The sequence below is a fragment of the Rhinolophus sinicus genome, linkage group LG05 (assembly GCF_036562045.2).
Source record: "Rhinolophus sinicus isolate RSC01 linkage group LG05, ASM3656204v1, whole genome shotgun sequence".
Lineage (NCBI taxonomy): Eukaryota > Metazoa > Chordata > Mammalia > Chiroptera > Rhinolophidae > Rhinolophus > Rhinolophus sinicus.
The window spans coordinates 26,734,852-26,750,667 of record NC_133755.1 but is presented as its reverse complement, the minus strand read 5'-3'; the positions used below and the strand labels follow the sequence as shown (position 1 = coordinate 26,750,667).

Below are 15,816 nucleotides of genomic sequence, written 5' to 3'. Positions count from 1 at the left end.
ATTGAGTGATTATTCTGCCCCTAAATCCTGTGTGTGGGATTGTCACCAGAACCCAGACTGCAAATACATAAATGCATTCGAGGTCTCAACTATCTAGAGGAGAGTGAACATTACAGATTCCTTCAAAAAACCTTGTCAGTTCACCCTTACAAAATTCAGTGATACAAAAGGCATACCATGTTTCCCGGAAAAGAAGACCAACTCTTATATTAATTTTTGCTCCAAAAGACGCATTAGGGCTTATGTTCAGGTGATGTCATCCTGAAAAATTATGCTGGGGCTTATTTTCTGGTTAGGTCTTATTTTTGGGGAAACAGTAGGTCTGGGTTCTTTGGCCAACTGTAAAATCAAATAAACCCTAAAATTTGAATCTAATGCTACTGATCTGGTTTAAACGTAGAGGCTTGCGGTAGGTAAAAAGTTAATCTTTCAGCTTACATCTGTTTCTAAAACCCAGTCAGCCTTATTTATTAGGTCCTAATCTGGTTATTTCATATATCTAAAATTACAAGAATAGAGGTTGCATATGAGTAGATGTTAATGCCATAGAATGCATGGGGCTGGGGGGTGGGGAAGAGGTAAAATACAGGCCTTATCTCCTTGGATAGAAAATGCTTTAGTGTAATATTTTAATATTGTAATTTTAAATTACCATCAGATAGTCTGACTAGATTTTCCTACCGGCTCTGTTAGTTTTCGCTTATATTTTAACTTAAAATTTTCATTTTTAGTATTCTTATCTTTTCTATAACTTGCTGCTTTTCCAGGAGATAGGAAGAATAGTTGGAATTGCTCTTATGAAACAGTTTGGATGGAAAGCTGATTTGAGGAATCCAAATTTAGAGGTAATGAATGTTCATTTTATTTTTATATGCTTATAACCTAATTCTTTAAAGACAATGTCAACGATTCTTACTGTACTTTTCAATTTTACTTTAGAGTTTCAACAAGCATGTCTACATTCTATTCTATCCAGCAGTCTATTTTCTCTCTAGCAGCACGACAGCACAGATAATTTTGCTAATAGTTTTCACTGTGAAAATGTCTTCTCCAAATAAGGTGTTTTGGAATGGAATTGTTTTGTCACAGTTGAACTAAAAAACATTTATTGTAAGGTTGCAGAGATGCTCTCTACAATCACTGTAATATATAACAAGTCTCTGTGATAAGAAATTCTAGTAATTGTTAAAAGAAGACAGAAAGGTCTGCACAAAATTCAATAGTATGTTAGTAGGGGCTTTGTCAGGGTTATGGGTTTATGCTTTTCTCTTGTTCTTCTCTTTTTTTAAATTAATGAGGTTACACTATTTTTAACTGGAACAAAGTAAAACATATGGGGAAATAAATACTAGCTATTAAAAAATATTCACTATTTTTTGAGAACTACTCATAAACTTGGCAGGTAGTTTATTTTTAATTTTCATAATTCAATAATTCATAAATTTATTGTTACATAGCTTTAAATGAAGTAATAGCTGGCTAAATCAGAACGTTTTGTGTTTTATTTTTAAGTGTTTTATATTATGCTTTTTCACTTTTAAAAATAATGCCTGGTATGTATCTTTTATTGCTGTCATGCAAAATTTTGACCCTAAGAATATCTTGACATAAGAGCATCTTCCTTTCATCTCCCCCTTTTCAGTTCTCTTCTGCTCTCCTGGTTTCCACCTCTTCATCTCCCTCTGATTCTCACTGTCTCAGAATAATGGTTTTCTCATAGTTGAGCTCATAAATGAATATAGTTAATTTCATTCCTTTTAATACAAGTAATGATAACTATTATTAGTAGAAATAATCAACACAAAACAATATTGACAACAGTAAAATCACATGTAGTAAAATTTGTGACCAAAATTGACAGAAGAATCAAATCTCAACAAATTTTGTTTTGCAAAATAAATTGAAAACTTTTTATAAGGGAGAAACGGTTCTTAATAACAGTTGATGTATAAAAATCTCAGTATATCATATCTTTAGTATGAGTTTTAAATAGAAGAGAATTAATCCCAATAAATAATTTTGCTAAAATGAATAATATAAAAAATTGGAAGCTTTAGCTGTGGTGATCAAGGAATTAAATTGACTAAAGGAATCCATTCCAGATCATTCTTTTCTTGATGAAAATTTATCAATATTGGAATGATCCTGATAAAGCGGCATATAGTACACTTGATCTTAGCCAAAAGGCCGAGAAGCTATTAAAAATGGCATATATTAAAAATAACCTTGTGGTGAAAGTATTGGTGTTTAAAAGCTCCTGAGGTCAAACCGCAAGATTAGAATATTCCATAAACCTCATCAGACTACAAAAGTAAGGTTCTAACTTTTAAAATTTATGTAGATTACTGATTATAACTTGAGACCTTTAAATTATCTTTATGGCCTAACACAAGAAAGGTAATAGAAAGGAAGAAGCTCACCTATAGGTAGTAAAGAGAGAAAAACGTCACCATGTATTTGGCCTAAAGAAAGCTTTCTGTTACCCTAAAAGTATGTGTAGCCTGTGATAGTCCTGTGGGCCTCAAGTGTTATTTGAGGTTAGAATTAGGGTAGATTTAGGAAGTCTTCTGTAACCCAAAATGCTGAGAAGTCTGATCCAGTTATGATAATCCAGAGAATCTCTGGGGAAAAAGTTGGTCTTGAGTTCTTCATAACATGATTCTCCACATAACTTGTATTCCAAATTGACCTCAGAATTTTTCTACGAAATGTACTTAAAATGTGCTTCATCTCTGCTCAAGTAAAAATACTATGGAACGTTTTTCCAGATATGACAAATAAGGCCTTGGAATTTCTTATTAAAATACAGGTTTGAAACAGAACTTTTCAAATTGTCAGTAATTTGGTAATGCATTTCCTGTTCCATTCTGACTTCTCTATTTGTTCTTTCAGATCTTTATACATCTAAGTGACATTTACTCTGTGGTGGGAATTCCTGTTTTCAGGTAGATACTGTATTTTGCGCTTCAGGTTTGTCCCATAGGAGAGATGGTAAAATTGAGAACTTCAGCTTTTCATTTATAGTATGAAACATTGATATAACAAAGCATTTGAATTCTTTACTTGAGCCAGTAAAGTTATTTTCATGGAGCTTAATGGATATAATTTGATCTGACCAGTTAGAGCTCTGAAAGATTTTATCACAATAATCCACTGATTACATGATTCATACTGAAAATTATGTCTATTATTAAATCATTGTCATAGGCCCATATTTAAGCTAAAATTATTAGTCTGTTGGCATCTTAGAGTTTTAATTAAAATAGAAAATACAGCACAGTTCCTAAAATTCACCTTGAACATGACCTGTGTGCAGCTGTGCTGTACTGTACACATACAGCATAGTGGATAAAAACTCTAGACCTCAAGTCTACCATCTCCACAGATTTTAACTGCAAATTATGATATTCCTCCGCTATAAAATCAGGAAAATAATAATACCTACTTCATTGCTTTGTGGCTGGGATTAAATGGGATAACCTACATGAGAATGCTTGGTACTATTTCTAGGATACAGTAAGTGTTGAATAAATTTCACCTGTTTTATTTTTTAAACAGAGCAGCAACTAGGGAGGGAAGAAAGGAGCATTTATTAGAATAAGATTAATTTATTCAATTAATTTCAGTTGAAACATGTAATGAATACTTACTATATGCTAAGCATTATGCTACATATTCAACTTTCAAAGATGGGAAAGATGGCTATTAAGTTCAAGGAATTCAGTCTACTGGTGGAACAGAATTAGAAAAGAGAACCTAACTTTGGAGGACGGAAAGCAAAAGAACAAAGAGAAGAATCACTTAAATGGGAGATGTCTCCTTTAGTGTAGACAATGCAATGCCATGCTTCATTTCATCTTTTGAAAAAGATGCAAATAAGCAAAAGGCAAACTTACAAAGGGGACTTTTTATAGAAAACCTATTTCAAAGTTACCACCCATTGAGCCCTACTTCCCACACTACATCTCTGTCAGAAAATAGCACGTTCCCCTTGCTGACTCCAAATCGGCAAGAAAAAGCCTCTTCCATATGGGAAGACAGGGAAGTATTAAACACTTCAGAAAGATTTCCCTCATGCGTGATTACAGTTTTATAAATCAAACACATAAGGGTTTAAATTTCTGTTATCTAAAATTTTATCTTTCTGCACTACCACACTGGCTGGAAAAACACGGTGCTGATTAGAGAAGGTATTCTTGTAAGGTTACATACTCTCCAATTTACGGAATACTTTCATGTGGGTTGTGTGAACGTGTTAAAATGATTTCACAGATAGGGACAAAGTTTATCATTTTTATTTATATCAGGTTCCTCTTTAACTTACAGTAACATGGGGTGTTTCATCAGGTTCTATTTTTTGTAGGGTTCCTTTAGCCAGCAGAGCTTACATCAGGACAACAGGACTGAGATCTACCATAGCATGGGCAATGGCCTCTGTCGCTGAAATTGAGGTGAGGAAAATGTTTTCATTCTTATTGATATAATAGGAAGGTCCTTTCCAAAATTAACTTACACAGTTTCTTATTGATGGACATCTTGGTTGCTTTCTTTTCCTTTCCTTTCTTTTCTCTTTTTTATCTTTTTGTTGTTGTTGTTGTTGTTGCCATTACATATAGGAAGTACTACAGCGATACATTTTTATATATTGGTGAACTTCTGAGAGTATTTTGACTATGAAAAAGCTGGATCAAAAGATAGCTACATTTGATTATTTCTAATTGTTTCTCACAATCATGTGTCCTGTAAAACCTCTGCTTCTTAAAATTTTTTCCTATGACCAAGATCTTAATCAATTTTTGTAAATGTTCCATGGACATAAGAAAATAATTTTGGGGCGGCCAGATGGCTCAGTTGGTTAGAACATGAGCTCTTAACAACAGGGTTGCCGGTTCGATTCCCACATGGGCCAGTGAGCTGCGCCCTCCACAACTAGATTGAAGACAAGCTGAGTTGCCCGTGGGGCCCCGTGGGGCGGCCATATGGTTCAGTTGGTTAGACTGCAGTTAGAGTGTAAGCTCTTAACAACAAAGTTGCCAGTTCAATTCCTGCATGGGATGGTGGGCTGCGCCCCCTGCAACTAAAGATTAAAAACGGCAAGTGGACTTGGAGCTGAGCTGTGCCCTCCACAACTAGATTGAAGGACAACGACTGATGGGTCCTGGAAAAACACATCATTCCCCAATAAAAAATAATAATAATAATTTTATTTTCTAGTCATTGTCCTCTATATCTTAGCTTACTATTTTATATCTGCTCAATTTTGAAAGAGGTAGTTTGAAATCTCATTCAGATTTTTTTAAGTTTTTGCATTTTTATTAGTTATTGCCTTATTCAGCTGCTCTGTAGTTTAGTATATGCACATTTATGGTGCTGTCGCTTCCTCATGAATTGTGCCTTTTTATTGCTGCATAAAGTTCTCTTTATCTTGATTAGTGAGTTTAAACTTAAATTTCACTATTTCTTATTACTGTTTTCACTCCTTTCTTTTTCTTCGCATTTGCCTTATTTTTCTTTGACCCTGCCATATTTTCAGTCTGTTTTTTACAAATACATAGCTGTTTTTATCCCACTCTGACGGTCTCTGTCTTTCGATTAGAGAACTCAGTATTGTGACAGACACACCTGATTGTATTTCTCCTTTTTTACTTTGTTTAGAACATCTTCAGTTCACCCTTTTTATTTTTGCTAGTTTAATCAAGTTACTTGGTAATCATTTTATTGTTCTCCCTGAGGCTGGAGATTTTACTTTGTTGTGCTAGTCAATGAATGGTTCCCTTTCCCAGCTCTCTTAATTAAACACATGGGACTCTACTATTACTTTATAACAAGACATCTACTCCTTCCTCTGCCAAGACACTTTAGTCTTCCCCATCTCCCCCTCTCCCCTGAGATGAGACCTCTAGAGCACTTTTTTCTCTTCTCCAGCCCCTTTACTCCTCCCTACAATGAGACCTTTGAAACGTTTTCCCTCCTTTCACTCTGTACTCCCATCTACTGGACTGAACTAAATTATTCATCATGTATCAGGTTCCCCTTAAAGTATATCCCTTCTGTTTCTAAAATTCTTATTTAGCACTTAAATTATACAGCCTGTCCTTAATTCTTAAGATAGAGTTGTGTATGACAAACACATATTTTTGTATAAACACGCAAAGATATATTGCAAGGTGTGTCACTCCTCACCATTGTTCTTCGCTTTATCTTTTCCCACTTGAGGTCTCTGCTCTGGTTTATTTATTGCTTAAAGTGTTAGGTATTTTCCTCAAATATGGTATCTGAATAATACTTTGTCTGAATTTCTATATGTCCTCAGATCTCTTCCTTTTATCGTAGGTATGCCCATCTTGGCTTGAGTTGCAAACCTTTTCTCTCAGATGTCTACAGACGCTGTCCCATTGTCTTAGCTTCCAGTGGAGTACATGAGTTGTCCATGACAGTATGGTTTTTCTTTTCCTTTATAGCTACCTTGTTCTTTCTGCTTAGCAGCTTGTAAGACTTTGTTCTTTAATCCTATAAAGTTCAGGAACATTACCAGGATGTACTTATGTAAGTGTCTTTTCTATTCATCCCATAACTCAGTGAGTCTGACTGCCTGGGTTCTAATTCTGGCTCCACCACTTACTGGCTGGGAAACTTAGGGCAAGATACTTAACATCTCTGTGCCTCAGTTTATTTGCAAGATGAAAAGTATAATCTCACAGGGTCATGTGAGGATTAAGTGAATTAGCATTTATCACGTGATTAGAACAGTGCCTGCCATATTAGAATGTGTGTAAATATTGCTGCTATAGTAATAATTATAGTTATAATTATTTGAAATACATAATTATAAAAATTATTATTTCTCTAGCTCAGGCAATTTTTTTTTCATTATTTAATAATTATTACGTCAACTGCTTTGTGTTAGTAACTTTAACTTTAAACCACTATCTTTTTTCTGCTTCTGAAATGCTTGTTATAGTGCTCGCTTCGGCAGCACATATACTGAAATGCTTGTTATAAACATGTTCAGCTTCCTGGAGCTGTCCTGCAAATCATTTATCCTTTCTCATATGGATTCCATCACTTTATATTTTGGCTCTGCATTTTGAGTTATTCTTGAACATTTATCTTGCAAGTTATAACGAGTCATAGAGTTATGCTCTATTTATTGAAATTTTTAGCCTAACACTCATGGTTTTTAGCTTTCGAAAGTTGTGTGTATGTGTGTGTGCATGTGCTACATTTGAATATCTCTAGAAGCTCTTCTTTTATTCAGATGTTTATCTGTCTTTTCCAGTAGTTCTATTTCATTGAATGTGTGTTCTGATTGTTTTGCCAGTTCATTCTCTGACTACTGACACACACCCCTCCCCTTAGCTCTGCCATTATTTTTCTTTGTTGGCTCACTGAGGCTGAAGTGTGGTCATTAAAGTATTTTAAATGGCTGGAATCCTATCAATAGTACAAGACGAATAGATCTCTGATGCCACTGGGCTTGGCAGTGTAAGGACACTGTTAGCCATGCTGGGACACTTGCTGAAAACTTTTCTGTTCACTTGTCTCCCTCCAAGTCCATAGATCTCTGAAGACCAAGTTCTTCCCTGGTTCCAATGATTGTCCCTCTGCGCTCCAGTGCTGTTCTCTGATCAGCCACGTAGCCCACGGCAAGGAGGCCCCATACCAGTTCCTTCTTCTGGGCCCCAGCAGCCCAGGGCTTCTCTTAGTGCCCATTGCCTCTGGGTCTGAGCATCCCTTGGTTCAGGGGAAGTAAATAGCTTAGAGCCGAGAGAAGAGGAAAGAGCTTCTTTCAGATTACCATGTTCCCAGAACCGATGATTTTCTTTTTCATTTGATTTAACTTTTTAGTCCAAATTTCTTTTAGTATAAGGAATGAGGTAGGGTTACAGTTTTGTTTTTTTCCAAACTGCCAGTGGTTTCACCACAGTTTATATTGAAGTACAAATTTATATAACCACCTACAAACTGGCAGTGCTGCCTTTGTCTTGATATATACATCCATGCTTCAGCAAAGTAGAAAGTAAATTATTGAAAATATCCAAAGTTAACGCTCGATCAAATTTTTTCCTTACTGTCAGTTTGCCTGCATGTTTCTCTAAATGTGACCACCAATAAAGAAGGTATGTGAAGTGTGTAAGAAGTAGCAGAGCAGAGGGCTTTTGTGGGGAGTGCAGTGATGACCCATGATGGAGGTGATCCCAGCGTCCAGCCTTCATCTAGTCCCCTCTTTGGAGCTTCTTACCCAGAGCAGTGCTCAGATAGCTCAACCTTGGGTAGGCCAGTGCCACTAAAAATGAAATTAAAACCTGGGGATGTTAGATATTTTTCACGCTTATTATAAACTGTTCTCCTTCCTACATATCATAACAAGGAAAATCGACTTCTATAAATCTTAGTTATGACAGACATACAGAGCTACTTCTCTACTTCAGCCTGGGTACACAAATGTCATGGCTAGAAAGAGTCCTACAGTTAAATAAAGATATTTAAAGATGTTTAAGGTCAGGTTACCTCATTGAACATGGACCCATGGGGGAGGAAGAACACAGTGTTTGGCACATTTTAAGATTTTAATATAAATTAGTTCTCATACCACAATTTATTTTAAATAAAATTGCCATTTAAATCATTATTCCTTTTACTTGCTTCCCCTTCATAGGGGATTCAGATGGTACTCTGCCTAGAATTTAGTACCAGGGGAAAGTCAGTCTCCGTCTCGCTCTCTCGCTCTGTGTATCTCCTATAGGACGTTTTGTTTCTTACCATTGGGTGCCCTCTGGCTCTGACTGAAACCTGGCTGTCCACTGCGCACTCTGCTTTCCCTATAGACACAACAAGGGCCCACTGGGCCTGGAGGTGGGGTAGGTGTCCTGCCTGCGCCTCATTGTTTCTTTTGCCCAAAACTTCTCAGTGCCTTTGAAGCACATGCCATCAGATTATCCCAGTCATATACAGACGTCTTCCCGTTATTCCTGTGAGGGTACTAGCCATTTTTCCTATCATCGTTCTTTATGATCTCAATGTCCACGCTGTAATATGACCCCTTAGTGTCTTGGCGTCCTTACCTCTAATGATCTGCCTTAGTCACATCCTAGACCTTATCCATACCCAGAAGGATATACCTCTCAACAATATCAATTTCAAGAATCTTGCTCTTAACCATCTTCCCTTTCCCGTTTACATCCTTGAGCACCCTGACACAATTCTGTAGCCCCTTGAGAGATCCAATCATTTCAGCCTGCCACTGTCCATTACTCACCACCTGTCCTCATCCCTTCCTCACAGCTTGGATTTGATGTTCTACCATTACAGTTATTTCCTTGCCCACATTTTTTTTAACTCTCTTGCTTCTTATTTGACTTAAGTATTGGAATCAGAAGAGAACTTCAGTATGTTCTCCTCACAAAAATCTACCAACGTCTTAGAATCTGTGCCCACGTACTTTGCCTTATCGTCATTACCATAAGTGACTGTCCTTGTTTCTCTCCATTACTAGAGTACTGGATTCCAGTCCCTCTTGCCAGTCCTGTTCAGGACGTTTCTCTAATCAGCATGTACACTTGCTGCAATATCTTGCAACTTAAAAAAATAACCTCCTGAACCCACATGCTCCTTCAGCTATCACCCCTTTCTCTGTTTCCCTTTGCAAAAACACTCTTAAAACCAGTTGTCCGTGTTTGCTACCTCTGTTTCTCTTCCCATTCCCTCTTGCGCCCATTTCCATCAGGCTTTTATCACCAACACCCCACTGAAGCTGCTCATCTTACTTAACCTGTTAGCACTTTGACACTCAGCACTCTCCTTGTTGGAACTTTCTTTTCCACTTTGTTTCAGTAACACCAAGTTGGTTCTCCTCCTGCATCAGCCTGTGCTGCTCTCAGTTTGCATTGCTGACTCTTCATCTACCAAACATCTATACTTAAGTGATCACCGAGGTCCCACTCATAGACTTTCTTCTTTTTTCATTTCTCTTATTTCCTGGATGACTCATCTAGTTCTGAGGTCTTAAATGCTATTTGTACACTGACTAGCACTGCTCCCAAATTCATATCTGCAGCCTGGGCCTCTCCTCTGAACTCCAGACTCATATGTATGTCCAATGACTCACTTGGCATCTGTACTTGGTCCAAGAGAGATCTCAAAATTAGCATTCCAGAACTGTATTCTTGCCTCCTTTGAAGCTTCTCCCAACTTTTCTCTCAGTAACAGGCAGCTCTGTGCTCCCAGTTGCTCAGGTCACAAAGTTGAGTCATTTCAGACTGTTGTCATTCTTTAACATTCCATCTCCAACCCATCCTGTTGGCTCCACCTTTAAAATATATCCAGAATCCAACTCCTTCTCGCCATTTGCACGAGTGCCACTCTTAAGTCAGGTCACCGTCACCTCTGCCTGGATCCCCTAACTAGCCTCCCTGCTAACACTCTTCCCCTTCTGTTCTAGTCTCAACAGAGCAACTAGAGTGATGCCTTTGAAGTGTAATGTCATGTTCCTCCTCCGCAAAACCCTCCAATAGCTTCCCGTCCTTCAGAATAGAACTAGAATCCTTACAGTACCTACTAGATCTGACAAGATGTGGCCCCCAGAGTGGGAGTGACTCGTTTTTTTCCTCCAAATTTTCTGTTCTCTTCCCAGGTGCTCGTAGAATTCCACTTTCCGGGCCCCTTGAAACTGTGTCATGTGACTTTTGTGCTTTAGCCAGTTCAGTGTTGGTGGACATGATGCGTGTCATTTCCAGATGGCACCTTTAAGAGCCAGTGTGTAATTTGTCGTGCCGCAGTGATGGCCGTGCTTCCGGACGGTGAGCACTTCATCACTTTGGCTTCCAGAGTAAGGAGCAGAAGCCCTAGGTGCCTTGCTGTGCACATGTAGCCCAACATTACGTGCTGTTCTAAGCCGCTAAGACTCGGAGACTGTTACTACATGCAGCATAACCCTGCGCATCTTGCTGGAACCGCCTAGCTATATCTCTGATGGAATCGCCACATTCTTCCTCTCGCTCGCTGTGCTTTGGCCCCACCGGTCTCCTTCCTAATCTTTGAACATGCCAAGTGCACACTTGCCTTAGGGCATAACTACCTGACATTCCTAATAAAGTGTAAAAAGGAATCTTTACTCTGGAAATATTGATTCCTCAAGTTTTAGGTTTCTATTGTAATACTTGTTATGATAAACTTAATAATACCGAATCAATATTTCTGTCTTTAGGCTGGTATGTTTGTTTTAGATCCAATGTGTGGATTTGGAACAATACTTTTGGAAGCTGCTAAAGAATGGCCAGTAAGTTCTAAACTTTGGTAAACTAAGCAATATATTTACTTTAATTGGTATATGTATATTCACTTACCAATTATTTACAAGTAGATTGTCTTTGGAGATTATTATTTTTAATTGTATGAGTCTTTATTTACTGTTGTTAAAATGGATTATGAAGGGTTAATTAAATTGCTATGTTATTTAATTAAAATACTATGATAAATTTAGGAAAATATGAGTAATTCCAATAATTAGGCATAACAGATTGTGTTAATCCCCAAATTCTTTAGGCATTTGCAATTGTAAAATATTATTAATAGATTTTTAAAACTTTAACAAAAACTTTTAATTTTTTTGCTATTGCATATCATTTTAAGGAAATACTATAAATTTGTTTTAACCTGAATTAACAAATCTCTTAATTTTATTTTTATTATTTGAAAAAATGCAAGTAAGTTTTCATAACTACATAAGATATTTGATAGTTTTATTTATAATTAAAATATGAATTTCTTTCCTCATAGGATGTATATTATGTGGGTGCTGATGTCAGCACCTCACAGTTACTAGGTGCATCTGACAATCTGAAAGCTGCAGGCCTTAAGGATAAGATTGAGTTACTTAAAGTCTCTGTAATAGGTAAGATATTTAAAATGCAAACATTTGGGGAAATTAACATATGTAAATAGATTAGAATCACAATATAAAACAAGACTCACTTTTCATATATAAAGGTTGAATTGTTTATATCCGGTAATGTATCTGTGGGGCTAATACTCAGTTTACTACTTCCAACCGTGTTTCCCCGAAAATACAGTTTCCCCGAATATAAGACTTAGCTGGACAATCAGCTCTAATGCATCTTTTGGAGCAAAAATTAATATAAGACCTGGTCTTATTTTACTATAATATAAGACCGGGTCTTATATAATATAAGACTGGGTATAATATAATATAATACCAGGTCTTATATTAATTTTTGCTCCAAAAGACACATTAGAGCTGATTGTCCGGCTAGGTCTTATTTTGGGGGAAACAGGGTAATTGTTACATTTTTACTTTTTACTTTTCAAAAATTCATAATTGGGAACATTTATATAGTGTTCTAAGCATTTAAATAAAAGCATGTCTTTTTAAGATGTATTTGTTGCATCTGAACCATTTCTCATGTCATAACCAGGGGTCATTTAATATAGGTATAAAATAAAGAGAAAATAATAGTTATTATGAAACAACTCTTTGGATTTCTTTCAGATAAACTATGAAATGTTCTGAATTATCTTACCTTCCCCTTGCCTCACAATGGACAGTATTCCTATATGTAGGAGCAAGGTAACCAACCATCCCAGTTTGCTAGACCAGTACTTACAATGCCAAAACTGGGAAAATCTGGGGCACACCAGGACAGTTGGTCACCCTGTGAGGCAGAAGGAACCACTACCCCCTGTTTACTGATGGGGACTAAGCGGTAACAAACTTGACTAGGAATCAAGTCTGTTGAGTCCAGTCAAAATAATATTTCCATAAAACCCATGGTATTTAGACTATTTTACCATGCATCCCTTATTTCTTTCCCTTTCCCTTACTACACCTTTCTCCCTTAAAAATGAGCACATTTCATTCTAAGCTAAAAAAATTATATTCTCACGGTATGAAAAGGTAAGTAGATAGGTGCCAGAATTAAACCTATAATCTGGAGGAACAAAATATTGTTTTACAAAAGTTGATTGCGGTGGAAAAGTAGTCGAGATGAATACCAACCAGAAGGAAATATTAGGATAACTTCTTTGTAAAAGCATAACAAAGCGGCCCAAAAGAAGTCATATTGTTGATTGAGCTCATATAGTTGTTTGCAGCCCACGACTATTTTTTCAGCCTTTCTGTCAAGGTTTTTAATGGGACTCTGTGCATAAGACAGAAATTTCTAGAGGAAACTGAGCCGTGAATAGACTGAAATCAAGTTTTCGTGAACTCTGGTTTCTTTATAAAAGCTATTTTGGGAGGACTTTCAAGGGAACAATGGCTTCTTCAGTTGTTCCAGAGCAGCTGCTTTTCAAACCCTTTACAATGTCCAGAACACCTTGGAGGCACGAGGAAGGAAGTACTTGCCCATCACACCTCTGCCACACTACCAACTCCTCTTTTATCTGTTTTCATTTTAGGGGCATTTCCCATAAGATTTCACTTTGAAAACAAGCAAAAATGCTCAAAAATGCTCAGTCGTTTCAAAAAAAATGGTTGCTTTAAAAATAAATAAATCTCTGGCACCAGGTAGCCAAATAAATCCCAGCTTTTGAAAGAATCCCTCTAACTACGATGTTAAGAATAGACTGCTATAGGGCAAGGATGGAAACGAAGAGACTGGTGACAAGACTATTGCAATAATCCAGGTAAGAAATGATGGTGGTTTGGACCAAAGTGGTATTCATGAAGGTGTTAACAACAGGTCAAATATGTATTTTTTAGAAAGGAAAGCTGACTGTATTTGTTGTTTGTTGTTGGATTGAATGTGGGGTGTGAGAGAAAGAATGACTCTGCTCGTAAGCTTTCTGGCTTGAGCAGCTAGAGAATGGAGTTGCATTTGCTGAGCTGGGAAAAACTACAGGAAGCACAAGTTAAGAGTTTTGGACCAGTTAAGTTTGATGATTATTAGACACTACATGGAAAAGATGTCGAGTTGGGAGCTCAATATACAAATCTGGAGTTTAGGGGAGAGATTGGGCATCACCAGTATAGATAGCACTTAAAGCCATGAGACCACCTAGGGAATGAGTGTAAATAGAGAAGAGAAAGAGCCCTGGGGATGAGATGCTTCGAGTTCTGGAAGGTGAGGCTCTAGTAAAGGAACAGCCAGTGATGTAAGAGAATAAGAGAGAAAACCCAAGGAAAAGAGAATGATCAGCTGTGTCAGATGCTGCCAATTGCTGAAGTAAAATGAGGCCTGGTGATTGCAGATGTCAAGGCCCGTTTCCCTGAAGCAGCAGGAGCGAAGGCCTGTGTGCATGGGTCCCAGAGAGAACGGGAGGAGGTAACTTCTCCAGTTCAGTTTACATCATTCTCTTGAGTAGTTTAACTGGTAAGAGGAGCAAAGAAATGGGCCAGCAACTCAGAAAGTGGGGAGATTCAGGATCAAGCAGGGATTTTTTTTGAGGATAGAAATTAGAATTTACTTTTTTTTCAAAGTACAAGTTTGCATAGTAAAGAGAATGATCAAATAAAAAGGAGAAACTTGACGTGCAGGAGAGAATTGTTCCTCTGATACACTCACGGCCCCCAAGAAGGCAAGAAGGGATGGGACCCAGTGCACCAGGGTGGGGCAGGCATTTCTAGGAACGGGGAAGGCAGAGCACTTGACACTTGTACTAGGTCATTCCAGACCAGCTGTAGCCAACTATTAGTGCGCATTTCCCTAAACCTTTATTGAGACTCAATATTATCATTTTATTACAATTTTTAAAACTACAAATTTGATAGGTTTTTAAAATTTATCTTTCTTTAATTACTAGTGAGATAAAACATTTTTCACCTTATGTCATTTGTAGATTTTTCTTTTGTGATTTACTTGTTTTCAGGATAACTTTCTGGAGAAAAGAATAGAACATCTATTTTAAATTGTTTCATCATTATAACCTTTTACTGTTAAATTTCAGTGTAGAGGGGACTCTCTATCTTGTGTACATAGGGGCCAATATCAACTATTTAATAATTAGCCCTTCATTGTATATCTCTATGTTAGAGGTGGACATTCTCGCTGGATACAAGTGTTTGTTATCTTCACTCGTTTGGTTTTACCTTCTTTCATCATAAATATAATTTAGAATGTTGAGACCTATGAGTCCCTTGTTCAACATGATGGGTGCAACAGTGTCACACCTTTTACTACTATGATGAGAAAGAGCAGGGGTGGACTTTGGAGCCAAATAGACCGAGTATAAATTCTTCACTGTATGGCCTTCAGCAAAATACTGGACCTCTCTGTATTTTCTCATCTATAATATGAAGGTGATACCTTCTTCCTAGGGCTGTAGTGAGGATTTATCACATAAGCACACAGAGCCTGACACACAGCATGAATTAAAGACCTCTGTATGCATGGATGTCTCTAGGAAGCTAGGAATACTCCTGTCATGATTTATGTCTCTGCAGAATCACCGCCTTCATTCTCTTGGTGTACTTTAATGACTTTATTGTTTCTACTTTTTTAGTAATATTCACTTTATTTTATAACCATCTAGTGGTATAAAAGGAGGTGACCCTTTCACATGCAGAAATTGCATGTGTTTATTCCTAAATTTTAATCATCATGAAACATTTGGTACCAAATAATGCTATGTTACAGGCTATCTTAGGAAATGATTAGTCATTGGTTAGGCTTTTTTTGTTGTTGTTGTTTTATTGAACTACAGATATTTTTCTTGGTGTAAAGTGGAGAGGTATAATAAATACAGATTTGAGCAAAGAAACACATGTATGGTTAATTAAAATGACAAAATTATCGCCAGATAAAAAGGGGCGAGGTGTTTTCACGCCTTCCAATTAGACATTCTATAGCCTGTCATACA

At 37.1% G+C, this 15,816-nt stretch overlaps 1 protein-coding gene and 1 pseudogene across 7 annotated transcripts in view; one reads left to right on the top strand and one right to left on the bottom strand.

The window, feature by feature from the left end:
* Positions 1-15,816, top strand: part of THUMPD2 (THUMP domain 2 tRNA and snRNA guanosine methyltransferase) — a 33,423-nt gene that overhangs the window by 9,434 nt on the left and 8,173 nt on the right. For all 7 annotated transcript variants that reach the window (XM_019742657.2, XM_074331915.1, XM_019742662.2 and 4 more), the window contains 5 exons: positions 768-845; positions 2,893-2,945; positions 4,364-4,451; positions 11,207-11,278; positions 11,779-11,893. In XM_019742657.2, coding sequence (XP_019598216.2) covers positions 768-845; positions 2,893-2,945; positions 4,364-4,451; positions 11,207-11,278; positions 11,779-11,893 — 406 coding nt within the window. The remainder of the gene's footprint in view (positions 1-767; positions 846-2,892; positions 2,946-4,363; positions 4,452-11,206; positions 11,279-11,778; positions 11,894-15,816) is intronic.
* On the bottom strand, positions 2,069-2,199 carry LOC141572010 (U2 spliceosomal RNA; annotated as a pseudogene).